The 17,804-nt window shown below is 38.5% G+C and overlaps 3 protein-coding genes across 7 annotated transcripts in view; 1 reads left to right on the top strand and 2 right to left on the bottom strand.

The window, feature by feature from the left end:
• The window catches only part of LOC143714420 (uncharacterized), a 596,609-nt gene that overhangs the window by 337,104 nt on the left and 241,701 nt on the right, over window positions 1–17,804 (top strand).
• The window catches only part of LOC143714411 (uncharacterized), a 245,919-nt gene that overhangs the window by 89,838 nt on the left and 138,277 nt on the right, over window positions 1–17,804 (bottom strand). For 3 of the 6 annotated variants that reach the window (XM_077205555.1, XM_077205556.1, XM_077205554.1), the window contains one exon: window positions 11,035–13,246. The exons of 2 other annotated variants lie outside the window; for them this stretch is intronic. In XM_077205555.1, coding sequence (XP_077061670.1) covers window positions 11,286–13,246 — 1,961 coding nt within the window. In that variant the 3' untranslated portion in view covers window positions 11,035–11,285. Of the gene's footprint in view, window positions 1–11,034; window positions 13,247–17,804 lie in introns of those variants that run through there. One more of the 6 variants, XM_077205557.1, reaches the window with a different exon arrangement.
• Window positions 5,063–10,818, bottom strand: LOC143714447 (uncharacterized). Its single transcript, XM_077205651.1, has 4 exons — window positions 8,494–10,818; window positions 6,668–7,249; window positions 6,427–6,570; window positions 5,063–5,682 (listed from the first exon to the last, which is right to left on the bottom strand). The coding sequence occupies exons 1-4, from the start codon at window positions 9,094–9,096 to the stop codon at window positions 5,602–5,604; spliced, it is 1,410 nt and encodes a 469-aa protein (XP_077061766.1). The 5' UTR covers window positions 9,097–10,818; the 3' UTR covers window positions 5,063–5,601.

Raw genomic sequence — 17,804 nt, 5'->3', positions numbered from 1 at the left:
GTCGGCGTACGAGGTAGGACGAAGCGTAGGAACGCGCATGCGCAGCCAGAGAGCAGAGCAAAACAAAACTGTTTTGCTCTGCTCTCTGGCTGCGCAGGCGCGTTCGTTCTACGTCACGACGGTTCCTACGCTACGTCCTACCTCGTACGCCGACTTCCATCACCCGTGAACGCGTGTTGATCATTGCCGGAAGTCAGATATTTTCATTTATAAACTTTTAAATATGTATATTTTTACGACAAAACAGCACAGATTACCCTCAGAAGGCCTTCGTTTATCCCCCTGGAGCCGGATGGATTACTTTTGTGAAGGATGTATGCACATTTTGGGACTTGAAGGAGGTGGACCCCATTGCTTCACATTATATCCACTGAAGGGTCTAAGACATTTTCTAAAATAACTGAAAATGTGTTCGTCTGAAACAAGATTGACACATGCATCTCGAACGGCTTGAGGGTGAGTAATGCATGGGTTAAATATAATTTTGGCCGAACTATCCCTTTAAGGAAAATACCTTTCTCTTATACTGTCTATGGAAAATACTAGGAGAGAACATGTTTACAGTCATTCTGGAAACACTGGAATAAGTTTTTGTTTTGTTTTAACTACATATAGCGTAAATCATTTTCTAAATAGCCCACATCACAAGACACATATTAAACCTCCAAAAAAAAAAATCATATTTCCCACCTCAGGCCTTTAAAACCTTTTATTAATTTCAGTGTTTTTCAGATTTAAACACCTTTAATCCGTTTATTCTTTATATATATATATATATATATATATATATATATATATATATATATATATATATATATATTTTTTTTTGAATGAATATGAATAAAATGAATGAATAAAGCTTTATTATTGTGTAATGTGTTTGATTACGCCCAGCCCGCATGGGCTTACAAGACATCGACATTAGTATACAGAAATAAGAAAATTAATATACAAAATATACATGTCCAGAGTACATCGAATACATTGCTCCCAAATAAAGACAAGCATTTGAAACGAAATTATAATAGTATATAATAAAATAATCATACACACATGTATTCTCATTTATTCAAATAACCACCCATATAAACCCATAATCCTACACAGAACAGAATTAAATCTAATTAAACAAACCAGCTTGCCTTCTTTTTCAGGCCTTTGAAATAAAGTTTGCAAACTTAAATGCATCATAGTTAAACAAGCATAATAATTTTTGATCATCAGCATACCAAAATTTTTCAGAAATTTGTTCAATAACTTCCAGAAAAAAAGATTCTCTTATAGGTCAGCATAATGTGTACAATACAAAAGGAAATGAGATTCACGTTTTTAGATGTTTAACTAAAACCACAATTGTATTGTGTTAGTCCTTAAAGGCCCCCTGAAATCAAAATGTAAGTTTTTTAGCTTTTAGTATGAATATGTTAGGCTTAAGGTTATGAATAATCTGGTGTGTTCCAAAGCAATGACAAAATTCACATTCAGGAGATATAAGCATTCAAAGTTTACAGTCCCTCACTTCTGCTAAAATGGATCATGGATTTTTCTGACATCATCGCAGACTTCAGCTTCTCATCACATCTTCTGTCCAATCAAATGCTCTCTAGAATCTAAAGCTCTACGCCCCCTCTGCTATAAACACCACTTGGCTAAAGCGAGTCACGTCACGGAGCAATATGGGTTTTTGCCAGGGTCGATATTGTCCACACCACTTTTTGAAACAACTTGCGGCACAGATATGTACCTAACACACATACATAAGACAGGGCTGCTACTTTTAATATTAAAGCATTGCTTTAGACTTATAGTCAATAGTAGAGTGAAATGTTAGTGTTGATGCCATTATTCTGTTAGAGGACACAATATTCCTTAAAGGGTTAATTCAACCAAAAAATGTAATTGTCATTAATTCACACTCATGTTGTTTCACACCCCACAAGACCATTCATCTCCAGAACAAAATTAAAGATCTTTTTGAGGAAATCTGAGAGATTTCTGTCCCTCCATTGACAGCTTACACAACAAAGCTGCAATTTCTTTGTCAATACAAATTTAAAATGTCACAAATCTGTTTTGAAAAAAAGCTTTCGTTGCTATGGCCGGGTATCACTGTCAATCATCTCAATTTCGTGAATCATTCACAAAACAATAATTTAGGAGATTAGTCACGATCGCGTATACTGGATATCTAACTTTACTTCGCTATATTACTATTAAATCCTAATCTAATTATGACCAACTACATATCGTTGTAAAGGTCTAAGACTCCTAAATAGATATTTTAGCGCTGTTTTTTTCTTACAAATTATGTTTGAACAGTAATATATGAATTTATGACAAGAGTGCGCCTCAAAAAATCGACGTCATTACAGGACTTTCGGACCTTTGTCACAAAAAGTCGACGCACACACTTTTAATAATTGAAACTTTGGTTTTTAATGCTAAAAGTTCATAAAACATAATCTAGTATTTGTCAATAAAAAAAGATAAAATTATATTTTAAAAAGTAAAGTAAGAAGTCCTCTAAAAAGTATAATATATATTATATATATAAATATTTTTATTATTATTATATCACATATTTTAGTAGTTATCATAAATTAGGTATCATTTGAAAGCTTACGAACTCAGAATTCATCCTGTGAAAACCGTTTTGAAATTAGATGTTGCGTTACCATAGAAACTGTATTTTTAATTAGGCCCCTCCCCATTTGGGCATCATCAATTTATTATCAAAACCTTTATCTAATATTGACAAAACACATATTGTCAGAAAGGTCTGAGTCTCAAGGTTCCATATTTAGTGACAGAAGTGATATTTGGATAGAAGTTTATGAATTTGAAACAGCAGAATGCATACAATTAAATTCAATGGAATGTAATGGCACTCGGTGGCTATTTTTGGTTACTACACCTAAACAAAATCTCATGGGAACTTCAATTTTTGTGATATCAACTTGAAATTTGGAACACAACTTGGTTAGATATATAGCTTTCATTTTATAGTAATTTTATAGCAAAAAATTATTTTGTAAAATTTTTATTTTATATTAAAAAATATATATTAATAAAGTATATTTGATTTACTGTAAATTATAACTTCCATAACTTTTTCATACTTTAATTTATTGACGTGCTTTCACTTCAGTAATAATCTGCTGATTGTTTTCTTTAAAACAAGACCACACTTAGGTCTGTATTCCAAAGCATTCTTGAATTACAACCATTTAAGTTTGTATAGTGCATTTTAATGTCAATTATCAAAAGGGGGGTGACAGTGAAGGGGTTAAGACGAGCTTCGTCACGTCATCTTCATTTTCTAGTGCGATCGGCTGATAATCACCCAGCGGGCATCTTGACATAAATTTAACATCAATATAACATCAAACATTATGTCAAAATGACGTCACGAAATAGGTCAAAAATGAAAGTCATATTGACGTCAAAGTGTCAATGTCAATTTGATGTCAAGATTTTGATCTCTGCTGATGTGATTATTGAAGACATCTGATGTTAACAAGCAGAATCCCGAAAGGAGAAAATAAAAATTTTAAGCCACCATTTTGGTGATAAGTTTTTGCTTTAGTTGGGCTCTTGACCCCTAAACTATTGTTGTTTAAATTTTGTTTGGCTGATGTAAATGTCACTGCCATATGAACATTGAGAAAAGTTGTTCAGGTGGTGTTGGTCATTTATGGCTCCCATCATGCTTTGCGGTATGAATAAATTATGATCTGATTTGTTTTAGTAATTTCCTTTTCCTAATTGATTATTCTGTTTGTCACCATTGTTGAGATTCATACACTGATTCTAGATGTCTGTGTGTCTGCCTAAAATACATCTTTTTATCAGAACAACTTTTAGGAAATCCTTTGGATTAAATAAAAAATTCAGGATTATATGCTGTAGAATACCATGATGCTGTAATTACCAATATAAATATAAATGTGAGATTAGACTCTAAATGAGTTCAGTGTCTCAGGTCAAATGATGATAATGTCAAAACATAACCAACACCACTAGATTACCTGATTGAAAGTTACCTGATTGTGACGGATGGCCAAATTTACATGACATATTTTAGATTAGCATTATAGTCTGCAATAGATACAGTGCCAAACGGAAGAGAAGAGGATAAAATGGGATAAAGACAGAGGATGAATGAACAGTTTATCGAATTGCATAGTAGTAGCCTACGATATATAATTTAATGGAAGTTATTTTTACCTTAAACTTTACGCTAACAATTGTTCTGAGTTCTCCAGAGGCCCAAGACAGTGTGATTTGTAACAATCACGTCAGTTTTTTTAGACGGATTCACTATCACTTTTATTAATTAATGTTTTACTCTACAGTTGTGCAGTTTTGAAGGGGATATATGGAATTTTTTTAATTTATTTGCCAAAATTATTAATGATACTTATATAGGCTACAGGTTTATGAAAAGTAGCAACGTTTTATGTTAAATTAACATTAAAGAAGACATTTCGCAGTTTCATTCATGGTGAAAAGATGAAACGTGCCATAGTTTAGTGGAAGATTGCTGTCATCAACTGCAAAACAAACACTTTTGCTAGCGCTCAATGAATAGTTTGTGCAAGAATGACATTTGGACGATGACATCACTGTTTTATCCAGAGCGGCTATATAAAGCCTACTGAACAAAATTATAAACGCATCAAAACTGTAAAACTGCCTTGAAATAATCTATATTGTAAAAAGCGCTATGAATGGGACTTGACTTGAATGCTTGGTGTAATGCTCTTGCTATTTGTGTTTAGGCTGTAATGTGTGTGTGTGTGTATATATATAAATATATATATACATATATAGGATAAATAATCATGAACACAATGACAGGGCGAAATGGGCTGTGATGCATGGGGCACCAGGTAAAATCTTGCCTAGGGGCAGCAAATTGGCCAGGGCCAGCCCTGAACACTGGACACAAGCCAAGCACTGTCCAACAGAGCATAAACAATTAATTGAAATAACAACAAACATAAAAGTTGCTAAGGCAGGATCACAAGTGCCTCAGCTGTGCGGCCTTTTCTTCAATCAATTTTTCCACTTGGAGAAGTTCTGCTTTTTTGTCCTTGTGCCTTCTTCGAAGAGAGTTGGATTTTGTGATGAGCTCAGCCATCTTTGTTCCTGCCTTTCCCTCAGCCATCTCTGCACACTTGTCGGCTTCCTTATCAAGTGAATGGCACACACTACCGAGTACCTGCCGCTGGTTCCGAAGGTCCTCCAGCTCTTTCTCTGCTGCTTTCCTCTTCAGCTCTTGTGTGGCACTCTCCTTTTTTTCCGCTCACTATCAAGGTACAGCCTGTATTGTGACCTTGCTGAAGCAGCATGCCAAGAGCTCCTTGGTCAGAGGAACTTTCAGAACGCCACCACAGACAATTACTTTATCGCTGATTAACCTGAGGGCTTCGAGAGATTCCTCGCGAAGGTTGCACGTTTCTACCTCCTTATTAACTGAGAAGCCTCTCTCCATTGTGGCTTGTCCATGGGACAGGAGGAGAGCACTTTGACAGAACTTGAGCAGGTCAGGGTGGGACGTGCAGAGTTTGGAGTTGAGAAAGACATCCAGACGCTGCCTCAGGGGTTGGAAGGAAACAAACTCTTCTTCTCTGCCCACAACCGAGAGCAAGGAAGTGAACTGCTGAATGATGACATCACCTGCAACATTGAAAGGAAAATGAAAATACATTTTTTAAATTAACACATTAGTCAACTGCATCATCATCCATTCAACAAAAGTACATACAGTTCATCATAGATACACAACAGTATCTAAAGCAGTGGTTCTCAACCTGGGGACACAAAGGTCTTGCCTAAATTACAAACTGATCATTGACATTTTCAAACCTCTATTAAAAAGGCAGAAAACCACAAATGAGCACAGGTCCTTACTCCATTTAAATAACCTATCCAGCTGTACTGTCCCTGTAAAAATATTTTCTTAACAGCTGCAATGCCACCTGCCAGCTGCTGTCCCTGGATGAAACTTTGTACTAATGGCTTCATCTGTACGATACACCACTCTGGATCTTTGACCATCTTTGTGGGATCCAGGCAGTCAATCTGCCTAACAATGGGGAATTTCAACGGGGACCTTTCTTGCAGTTTCTTTATGATTCGAATCAGACTCTGCAAACACTCTTTTCTCAGGCTGAGTACGGAGTGTTCCCCTATCTTGGTTCCTGGTTTGCCCAGGAGTCCCTAGTAAGGAACATTATTAATTTAATAATTAATTAATATAATAATTATTTATTTAAGGAACACCCATGTCAATGTTTTCTTTGAAAGGAAATGTTTGTATAATATTAATGATCATAAATATTCATTGTGAACAAATTGTATGTAATTGTGATTGTGTAATTAGTGTGATTGTGTAAAACAAATAAACAACAATGAAATTACCTTGATAGAAGATTCAGCCCCCAAGCCTATGTCTACCCTTTTGAGGGAGATCCAATTCTTCTCATCAGAAATGTCCCATTTAATTAGCTGCAGGGGGGTTAGGTTTTGAATGAGCTCCCTTCTGATGAAGCGCCTCAGTAAACTCTGATGATGACAACAAGCAGATAGTTACCAAGCCATTCCATCAATTAATACAGGTTTACATTCAAATGAGAATCAAAACCTTTACAGTGATACTCACCAAGAGAAGCGGAGTTAAATCTTTTGCCAAAAATGGCAACACAGGCTCATCTGTCTGGTATTTCTGGAGAAAGGGGTTGAAACTTCTTGCAATGGAGAGGAAGAATTGGAGCTTTGGGATTAAGAGTGGATCCCCCTGTGCTGCCAGGATGGCGTCATAAGAGGCCGTGTTTGGTTTTTGAACCTTTTTATTCTCTGCAGCATTGATGTACTTCTGAATCATAGGCCAAATTTCCAGGACTCTCTCGGCAACTGGCACATGTTCTACCCATCTGTGGCCACAGAAAGAGAGGGAAAAGCAGGAAGACCCAGTGGTGATGGTGTAGTCCTCTCTGCAGGCAGGAACGTTGTGAAAGAGGAAATGGAGCGCACGCAGGAGCTTGTCAATTTGCCAGGCTGTAAAGCCTGCCTTCATGGCATTGTGGAGAGTGTGAAGTCCACAGCTCCCAACTATCAGGACTTGAGCACCTCCATACAGCTCGGTATGCTCCTTTTGAAGGAGATCGAGGAGCTTGAAGTTTACGTTGGGGCCATCCATTCCCACAGAGAGGAGCCGCCTCATGTTGAGCTGAGCAACACATTCCTGTGAATTATCACACAGAAGAAAGTTTTGTTTAAATAACATTTATTGATTAAGTAAACCACATTCAGACTCAGACCGACAGTAAAACTGTATACAGTATGCTTCAAATTAAACATTTAGCTTTATTATCCCAATGTAAAACGTAAGTAAGATGTGGAAATACATTTGAAAGAGATAGATATTATGCTTATGTCAAGGACTGCTTTGCCAAAGCATAAGTTAGGCTATAACACTTTTTAATTACCATATATCTAAATGTTTCCAACATTGTGTTACAGAATTCAGAAGTAGGGTAAATGAATAAAATGATCAAATCTATGAAACTGTTCAAATGCAAATAATGTCCCCTGGCCAGTGTTGGGCAAGCAACTTGGAAAAATTTATTAAGCTAATCTATAAGTTACTCTCCATCAATCACTAAATAAAAGCTACCCATCAAACGAAATATAGCAAATGTAGCAAGCTAAGTTACAATAAAATGTAAAGTCCATCACATAACTACATCAAAGCTACTTTATTAAAACATTGAACTAATTTCACTCCAAGCCATGGCTATCTAGTGATCAATAAAACTGTAAGACAAACTAACAGGCAAAAATGTAAAGATAGCTTATTAAACTGTTCTCAATGCTTTAACTGCAACAAAACCATGGCAACACAAACCAACAAAATCATCCTCACATAACCAATTACAAAAACGGGAAGAGTGTACTGTATATTGTAGAAGAGCCACACTGTTTGGATGTATACTTATTTAGGGCACATTGGGAGGACACGTTGCATAAGATCACTAACGTTAACGTGGTTCAACCCACAGGAGCAAAATTAAGACCTGCTCCAAACAGTAGCAGCCTGGCAAAGAAAAGAACAAATGTCGTTGAAAGGTGAATTTAGGGAAAGAGTTTTCCTGAAGTCTGATAAGATTCACTATATGAACACTCTCTCCCCCTGCTTTCTCACCGCTGTCTCCTGTGCACGCTCCCCAGCTACCCCGCAGCAGCGTCTGTCATCACCATGGTTACAGCTTCAGCCTAGACCATAGCAGAAACTCCGCTGGGAAATGTAGCTTCTGTGAATTCTACCATGTTACTTAAACAGTAAAATAGTTTCACTTCTGAAATGCTATTGATGTAGAAAATAGCGACGCTACTGAGAAATGTAGGTAAACTAGTAACGGCGCTGTTTTGAATGCCGCTACTGCCCAACACTGCCCCTAACCAATAAGTATATAAAAATAAACTTACTTTGATGTGCTGCAACAGATCCTCAGCTCTTCCATGTCCCAGAAATTGTGAGCCAAAATACCTCAAGCTGACACAGCCATCCTCCAAAAAACGAATGTGTATGTCCATTTGTTTTTTCTTTGACGATTCATTCAGACTCTCATCAAACATAAGTACGTATGGTCCGGCATGATTTATTGCTTCAACCAGTTGCTTCTTAAAATAGGAGGCGATGCCAAATTTGATTATGTAACTGGTCTTGTCTTTGGCCAAAGCGAACGATTTGGTGATTTGGGAATCCGGGAACATCATGCTAAACAGCTCTCCTATGCCATCATTTGACTTGAACGAGTGGTGTTTCACTGCCAAGTCTAAACACCATAGTACTTCAGCCTGTAGCGTAGCGGTGGTGGTGCAGATTGTCTGTATGCTGGTGGTAGGATTACTGGCAGTGGACTGCGAGGAGCGAGCAGGCAAGGTTGAGGGAGCAGTGGAGGTTGATGGCATCGATGTAGCCGTTGGTCCAGCGCAAAACAGCGACAGCGGTAGCTGGGTGTTACGTCCCCGCATCCTTGCTTGGTGGCTAGTAGACTCCCTGTGGGAATTAACCGCCTTCACCCCCATCCAAGTAATATTTATCGTTTTCTTGCAAACGTTGCAAAAAGCTTCTCGACTGTTTCCACTGGCCTAAGCCAGTCTTTAAACCGAGGGTCCTCCAGCCAGAGGTCCGAAAACTTGCACTTGCCCATATTTAATATTACTTGGTAAACTCGCACGGAGCAGAGGTTTACCGGCAAGGTACCAGCTTGAACTGCCCAACGTACACATCGCGTGACGTCATTCCGTTCACTCACGTCCGACCTTTCTTTTCTCTGTCTTTGGGTCCGACTCAAAATTAAAATAAATTCATGGAAGTTTAGTAAGGAAATAGTAGCCTGGCTCCGCCCTCCTACGCACTTCCGCTCAATTTCATTTTCCTTCAGTACTACGTCTGGGATTGCGCTGTAGACTTTGGTTTTCTCCGATCAATTTTTTACCGGGCCAATCAGCGAACAGAGGGAGTGGCTGAGAACGATGACGTTGATGTCGACTCTGCGTTATTTTGAGTTGTAGTTCAAAATAAGAAAGATGCGAGCGAAGGGATTCGGTCCGTTATGGCAACGCTGCCGAATATCAAGAAGTTAAAGCCGGAGCAAGAACAATCTTTGCTTAGTTTTGTGTTTATGGCCATCCTCCCACGGGGTTCGGGAAAAGACATATGTCACGACCAAACGTCAGCGATTGGTTATGGCAGATAGAGTGACTCTGGGCAGATCCAATAGTTTTAGACTTCAATAGAATACCCGCCTACAAGGAAGTTAACGCTTGTCAATGGAGCGGTGCCAGACTCTCTGTACAAATGAAATGTACAAGAGTCTGGTAGAACCAGGCTAAGGAAATAGGCCTGGACACATAAGTTACCCTAATTGAAAACCATATAGACCCAGTTAGATGGGGCTTCGAAAATTTACTACCTCGTCAGAGGACTTTTACTACTTTTTACTGGCCTTAATTTGGCATAATTTAATTTACTACCTTTTACTACCCTGCATATATATATGAATATAACATTGATATTAGCGATGTCCCGATCCGATCCACAGCATCGGTATCGTGCCGATACTAGCCCAGAACGCTAGATCGGAGGGGAGAAAAAATATGATCCAATACCTATCAACAATGCTTGAATATAGCATTTCCCTTGCTGCGACATCCAATTAAGCGGCGCATATTGGGCGGTTTTGCAATCTCTTTTGCGGGCAAAAAATGGGTTTGGGCGGGTGGATAAAAATTGGTCTGGTTTCGGATCAGTTTGGCGTTTTTTTTTTTTAGCCGAAACACCGGCACTTCAGATCCTTCTTTCGGCGACCCTCTGTTCAGCAGGCAGTAGCCTGTCACTCATGCACACACACACACACACACCCCAAACATCTCAAACCCACCAAACCGTTAATTTTTCGTTTTACAGGTTGAAAAGGAAAAATGAATGGACGCAAAAGTACACGGATCAATGGGTAATTTTAAAGCTTTTTAATTTTAAATGATTAACTTTAAACCTGTTGGTAGCTTTAAGTAGGCTAGCCTGTAGTATTTTTTTGTAGTGTTTGAATAAAGGGTGGCAGTCTTTCATAATCAACTGTTGTTGTGGACTAACAGTTATATACGTTCTCCATTTGAGTGAGATGTTTATAGGTTGCTAATTGAGCAAAGTGCTTCCATACATTTTATTAGGTGTAGTATTAGTTCAAGAATAAAATTAAAATAACGGATTAATATCGGTATCACAAATAGCCAAAGCTGCGGCATCGGTATTGGTATCGGAAGTGAAAAAGTGGTATCGGGACATCCATAATTGATATAAAGATGGATTTAGTGTGACCGGGTTGCTCAGACTCGTTCCCTGTTTTTTACTTATTTGCTACCCAACCAAAACTATTTATATTTCCATACACATATTCCCAACAGTTTTCCTGTACCTTTTTAACTGGATGTCTTTCATCATGTCCTTTAACATTGATTCAGTTTATTTTTTTTAAGTGTATTTATTTGCACTTTATTAAAAATATATTTTAACTGTGTGCTGGAAATGATCATTGTAACAATGCATTGAAAGTATGCTTTAAAAATACTGTGGCTTTACTAATGTGCTCTGCATCTCCGATGTTATATAGAAAAATGTGCAATAAATTAATGTACTGCACTGCAAAAAATGCTTTTCTTACTTAGCCTTTTTGTCGTCTTGTTTCCAGTCAAAATATCTAAACTTTTTTAAATCAAAATGCATTTACTATATAAGAAAAACTCTTGTGTGTCTTCTCTTTGCTGTGGATCCTCTCATGTGTTTTCAGAGATGATGACTGATTGAATCTCTTGTCACAGTGTGAACACTTGTAAGGTTTTTCTCCAGTGTGGATCATCTCATGTTTTTTCAGATGTGATGATCGACTGAATCTCTTGTCGCAGTGTGAACACTTGTAAGGTTTTTCTCCAGTGTGAATTCTCTGATGTGATTTCAGAGATGATGACTGACTGAATCTCTTGTCACAGTGTGAACACTTGTAAGGTTTTTGTCCAGTGTGGATCCTCTCGTGTGATTTCAGAGATGATGAGTGACTGAATCTCTTGTCACAGTGTGAACACTTGTAAGGTTTTTCTCCAGTGTGAATTCTCTGGTGCAGTTTTAACTTGTTTGCTGTAGTAAAAGTCTTCTCACACTCACAGCACATGTACTCTCTCACACCAGTGTGAAGTTTCTGATGTGCATGTAAAGATTGCAGCTGTGTAAAACTCTTTCCACATTCAGAACATGAATGTGGCTTCTCCTTCATATGAACTGTCAGGTGTTTCTTCAGGTTTAATGCACAAATAAATGTTTTGCAGCATTGATCACATGTGAACGACTTCTCTCCAGCGTGAATACTCTCATGTGTTTTCAGAGATGAGGAGTCACTGAATCTCTTGTCACAGTGTGAACACTTGTAAGGTTTTTCTCCAGTGTGAATTCTCTGGTGCCGTTTTAAAATGTCAGCTGTAGTAAAAGTCTTCTCACACTCAAAGCACATGTACTCTCTCACACCAGTGTGAGTTTTCCCATGTCTATGTAAAGTGTGCGACCGTGAAAATCTCTTACCACACACAGAACACGAATGTGGCTTCTCCTTCGTATGAACTGTCAGGTGTGTCTTCAGGTGTGATGCCCTAATAAATGATTTGCCACATTGATCACATGAGAACGGCTTCTCTCCGGTGTGGATCCTCATGTGAACATTACGATTTTGTTTGGTTGTGAAACTCTTCCCACACTGAGTGCAGGTGAAAGATTTCTTGGCTCCTCTTTTCTTTAAAAATGTCTGTTTAGTCTTTGAGCGACTCAAAGGTTTTTCTCCAGGTTTGACATGATGTTCCTCCTTCCCTTCACTCAGTTCTTCTCTCTCCTCCTTCACTTCACTCAGTTCTTCACTCTCCTCCTTCACTTCTCTCAGTTCTTCTCTCTCCTCCTTCACTTCACTCAGTTCTTCTCTCTCCTCCTTCACTTCACTCAGTTCTTCTCTCTCCTCCTTCACTTCTCTCAGTTCTTCTCTCTCCTCCTTCACTTCACTCAGTTCTTCTCTCTCCTCCTTCACTTCACTCAGTTCTTCACTCTCCTCCTTCACTTCTCTCAGTTCGTCTCTCTCCTCCTTCACTTCACTCAGTTCTTTACTCTCCTCCTTCACTTCACTCAGTTCGTCTCTCTCCTCCTTCACTTCACTCAGTTCTTTACTCTCCTCCTTCACTTCTCTCAGTTCGTCTCTCTCCTCCTTCACTTCACTCAGTTCTTCACTCTCCTCCTTCACTTCACTCAGTTCTTCTCTCTCCTCCTTTACTTCTCTCAGTTCTTCACTCTCCTCCTTCACTTCTCTCAGTTCTTCTCTCTCCTCCTTCACTTCACTCAGTTCTTCACTCTCCTCCTTCACTTCTCTCAGTTCTTCTCTCTCCTCCTTCACTTCACTCAGTTCTTCTCTCTCCTCCTTCACTTCACTCAGTTCTTTACTCTCCTCCTTCACTTCTCTCAGTTCGTCTCTCTCCTCCTTCACTTCACTCAGTTCTTCACTCTCCTCCTTCACTTCACTCAGTTCTTCTCTCTCCTCCTTTACTTCTCTCAGTTCTTCACTCTCCTCCTTCACTTCTCTCAGTTCTTCTCTCTCCTCCTTCAATTCACTCAGTTCTTCACTCTCCTCGCTCTCTTCCATCAGGTCTGACAGGAAAGAAAATTATTAAATTTAATTTTCAGTACATCAAAATAATTCAAAGAGAGAAATATAAAATGAAAGGACATGAAAGTGATCCCTGATGTAATAGTAAAACATAGACAACTGTTATAAAATATTATGATAATTGGAGGCCTTTTTATGAATTGATTATATGTCCTTAAACTTTCCATGAATGAGGAAAAGTTATCTTCCAATTATTATTTTTAGACAAATCCCATGTTTCTTTAGCAAGAAATATTAAATATATTCGATCATGACAATTATCTAACATGATATTAACATTAAAATATACAATACTGCCATTTTTGACACCAACTTTGAGAGTGATATTTATTTTACTAAAACGTTTTAATTATTAATGGTTGTTCGCACTAGACTTTTCCTTCATAGACTTCCATTCACACAAGCTCAAGTAAATAACTCTGTGAGAAATAACACAAACATTTATCATTCAAGTGGAGTTTTTTAATTATTAGTTATACATTTAATTTATGTTTGTAAAAAAAACTGCCGCAGAATGGGACTTCATTTCACGACCGTTGCAGTGTCTGTAGAAACTTCACACGCTCAAAGTGTAGAGCAGCTTTAACTAGCTTTAAATGAACTATTTTTATTAGCATTATCTGTGTCCTACATGTTTTACTCAACCCTGTGTTACTCCTGACATGATTTTCTTCCTTTCTTCCTTAAAACCAGAGCATCTCTTAAAACTGTGGCACTCAGAAAGTGACATCATCTGGGCTCTTTCTGCAGCATGAAGACAAGAAAATAATAGGCTTGTTTGAGATGAGCAAAATCAGCGCAGAACCGATCACCGGTGATCACCGCGAGATGCATGCCGGTTAGAAATGTGTCCGAGTGCGGTCCGCCTTGCTCTGATGTCATGCTGACGTGTGTCAAAACACTCTCGCGAGCGCAAGGCTCTCCACCGACTGCGCTGATCAGAAGCATGATGGGAAACGACTTGCTGACGACACCGCTTAATGCTCATTGGTTTAAACAACCGTGATGTATTGTATGAATAAACTCTCTGACATTGCAATGGGTTATGTAATGTCATTTTTATCTAAAAAAAAAAATATATATATATATATATATATATATATAAAAACACGTCTGTATTAAATAAATTGTTGATAAACATATTTGGAACGGAATTAAATAAGTACTTTGGGTGTCTTGTTCATTAGGCTATATTTATTTTCATTTAAAAGCAACAGAACTTAAATTACATCCAGTTTATTAGCAACACCGTGCACGAGCGTGAATCCCGTAGGGCTGCTCGATTATGGAAAAAAATCATAATCACGATTATTTTGGTCAGTATTGAAATCACGATCATGTAACACGATTATTTCACATGACTTTGGGAACGTGTTGCATTTATTAAAGGACACCTTTCAACAACTCTTAAAAAAATCAAAATGTGAACATTTATTGTACTTTTAACTATTAAACAGACCTGCAAACTCACAAGTGGTGAAAAAGGTGACATGTTTACAAAGTAATTTGTTGTAGGGGGTCACCAGGGCGTTTTTTGCCTTTATAAAGGACAATTTATTAAACCTTACTAAATATATGTTTTATGTCAAATTCTTACAATTGATCAAATTCAGTTGTAATAAAAAGGGCTGGTATCCATTAAATTAATTTACACTGCAAAATTACAACTGTAAAAATATTATGAGATTAAAACAAATAAAATAAAAAATAAAATCAATGATACCTTTAAACAATAAAACAATAACGATTTGTTCAAAATAATGAATCATTCAGTAACAAAACACAGCGCTTAGTGATGCTTTTCTTTTGTAACTATTTTCGTCGGTGAAATAGAACAAAACCAGTCAATATTGCGTATAAAATGTAAGTTACTACATATAAACTAGGCTACTTGTTTATGAAACTATACATGCAATGTAACATTTGCAATTGTGATATAGAACAGCCCTTAGTCGTGTTATGTTACTTAACTACATCATATGTTAAAAAAAACAGTTTTGTATGTTTCTTCTGTGAGTTTTTGTGTGAGCTGTTAGGCTCATTTGTTTTGATTTCTCCACTAATGTCTCTCACAAATAGACAGGCAGCGCAGCTTCCAGAAACTATCCATTACCGATCTCAGTTTACACTGACCAAAACTCTCTCGCGTTTCGATCGGATGGGCAAGTAAAACTCTTTTACTTGAAACTTAAAAATCCCCTTTTCCCGGACAAGCAGACACGTGTTAATGTCGCTCCCTGTGTTCATTCTCGATTTGTTTCGTGCTGTAAAGCGGAACAGATGATCAGGTCACGTGCGCTCGCTGCTGTTCGCTTGAACTGAGGCGCTACAGTGATCGAGCAGAAAGAGATCGCGACAGCTCGAGATACGTCTATGGCAGGGGTCATCAACTATATTTGTCCAAGGGCCAGAATTTTTCTCTCCAGACACTGTAAGGGCCAGATGCTCGTCGTATAAAATACAATTTGAATTGTATACTAATTAATATGTTATTATTTGATATAAATTCTCTGTTATTTATTAATTCTCTGTTATTAATCCAAATTTCTGTTATTTTTTACATATTAATTTACATATACTGCAGCAAGCCACCAGGGGGCGATATCGATATTTTAATTAGGCTTCATATTTGTGAGGCTGTCACGCTGTCCATCACTGTCACATGCAGGTCGTAGTTTGTGGAGAATACTAGAAGAAAGGCCTTCTGAATATATTTGAATAAAAAAATGGCACTCTCAAAGAGCCTTAAGCGGAAAGTTGATTCAGAGAACCGTAGTTTTAATGAAGAATGGACTGATAAGTACGTATTCATAGTGCCTACTTTTAGAAATGCTGTACCTGTGTGCCTTATTTGCAACGAAACTGTCGCTGTCGCTAAAGAGTACAATCTGAGGCGTCACCACAACGCAAAGCATGCAAGCTTCAAGGAGTCTTATCCTGAACAGTCAGAGGCTCGTCACAGAAAAGTTGCTGCTTTGAAATCTCAGTACTCCCATGCCAGCGGAATTATTAACCGAACTTCGACTGAGCAAGAGAGGGCAACAAGTGCGTCTCTGCAGGCTGCCTGGGTACTCTCCAGGCATAACAAGCCATTTACCGATGCTGAGGTTTTTAAGGAGTGCATGGTGGCTGTTCTGGAGGAACTTGCCACCGACAAATCTACGGACAGGATAATTGCATCTGTTAAGCAGATACCTCTGTCTGCTAAAACTGCTGTTCGCCGTGTCCATGTTTTGGCAGAGGATGTCCAGCGACTTGTAATTGATGAGATCAAAGAAGCCAGATACCTATCGCTGGCCATTGATGAGTCCACCGACAATACTGACATTTCCCAAATGTGTGTTTTCGTCAGATATTTTGATGGCAAAGATTTCAAAGAGGAGCTGCTGGCCTTGATTCCACTGGAGGGCCTGACCACTGGCGCTATTATCTTTGGTAAGCTGGAGGAACTATTTCAAAAGCATGGACTGTCATTTGAAAAAGTCAACCTGGTTGTCACAGATGGTGCTCCTGCCATGATTTGCAGAAACAGGGGAGTAGTGAGCAGAATTAAGGCTGTCGCTCCCAGCATTAACGCACTTCACTGTCTCATTCACCAAAGCGTGCTGTGCGCAAAATTAAGTGGCGATCTTAAAGAGGTTATGGACAAAACAATGAAAATAATTAACTTTATCAGGGGGAATTCAAGCACACAGCACCGTTTATTCCGAAAATTTGTGCAGGAATCTGAAGCATCTCATGATGACCTCTTACTCCACAACGACGTACGCTGGCTCAGTAAGGGCAAAGCACTGGAGCGTTTCGTTGAACTCAGGGACCAAGTTGTGAATTTTTTAATGCAAAGTCAATCAAAAGCGGCAGCTGACCACCTGCGCATCATTCAAGACACAGAATACATGTGCAACGTTGCATTTTTAACGGACATATTTTCCCATTTGAACGCACTAAATTTACAACTACAGGGGAAAGAAAAACCTGTGGTGAATATGGTGAAAAAACTTGATGCCTTTGGAAACAAACTTGATCTTTTTCACGAAGATTTGTTGTCGGGGAGGCTGCTACACTTTAGCACACTTAAAACAGTGGGTCACAGCAAAGTCACAGAGAACATGAAGACATTTATCACACAGCTGAGGGAAAATTTCTCTGCCAGATTTGATGACTTTACTATTTCCAGGGATGTCATTGGATTTGTGCGTGACCCGTTCGTTATCAACCCAGGTGGAGAATTCTCCGCTAATGTGAGGAAGGTGATGCCGCTGGACGAGGCAGCTATTCAAAGTGAACTGATTGACATCCAGGCCGCTGGTGACATGAAGGCAGCTCTACGTGGTGCTGAAAGCTTGAGCGCCTTTTGGGTGGCTTGTCCCCAAGAATATGACACGCTGAAGACATTGGCCATGTATGTGCTCACCATGTTCGGATCAACATACACCTGTGAAGCTGCGTTCTCAAAAATGAACTCTATAAAAACGCATGAGAGGAACCGACTGTCAAACCAGTCTTTGGAGGACTGCTTGCGCATAAGCCTGACAGCTG

This window comes from Siphateles boraxobius, unplaced genomic scaffold (genome assembly GCF_051911475.1).
Source record: "Siphateles boraxobius isolate OS27281-9 unplaced genomic scaffold, OSU_SipBor_1 54, whole genome shotgun sequence".
Classification (NCBI taxonomy): Eukaryota; Metazoa; Chordata; class Actinopteri; order Cypriniformes; family Leuciscidae; genus Siphateles; species Siphateles boraxobius.
Note: the sequence above shows the minus strand (reverse complement) of the source record. Positions and strands in the feature narration are given on the sequence as shown.

Excerpts from the sequence above, each read along its gene's own strand:
- LOC143714447 (XM_077205651.1), bottom strand. The coding sequence starts at position 9,096 with ATGGGGGTGAAGGCGGTTAATTCCCACAGGGAGTCTACTAGCCACCAA. Across the intron at positions 7,250-8,493 it reads ATCTGTTGCAGCACATCAAA|GAATGTGTTGCTCAGCTCAA; the intron begins GTAAGTTTATTT and ends GATAATTCACAG. Across the intron at positions 6,571-6,667 it reads ATTTAACTCCGCTTCTCTTG|AGTTTACTGAGGCGCTTCAT; the intron begins GTGAGTATCACT and ends TGTCATCATCAG.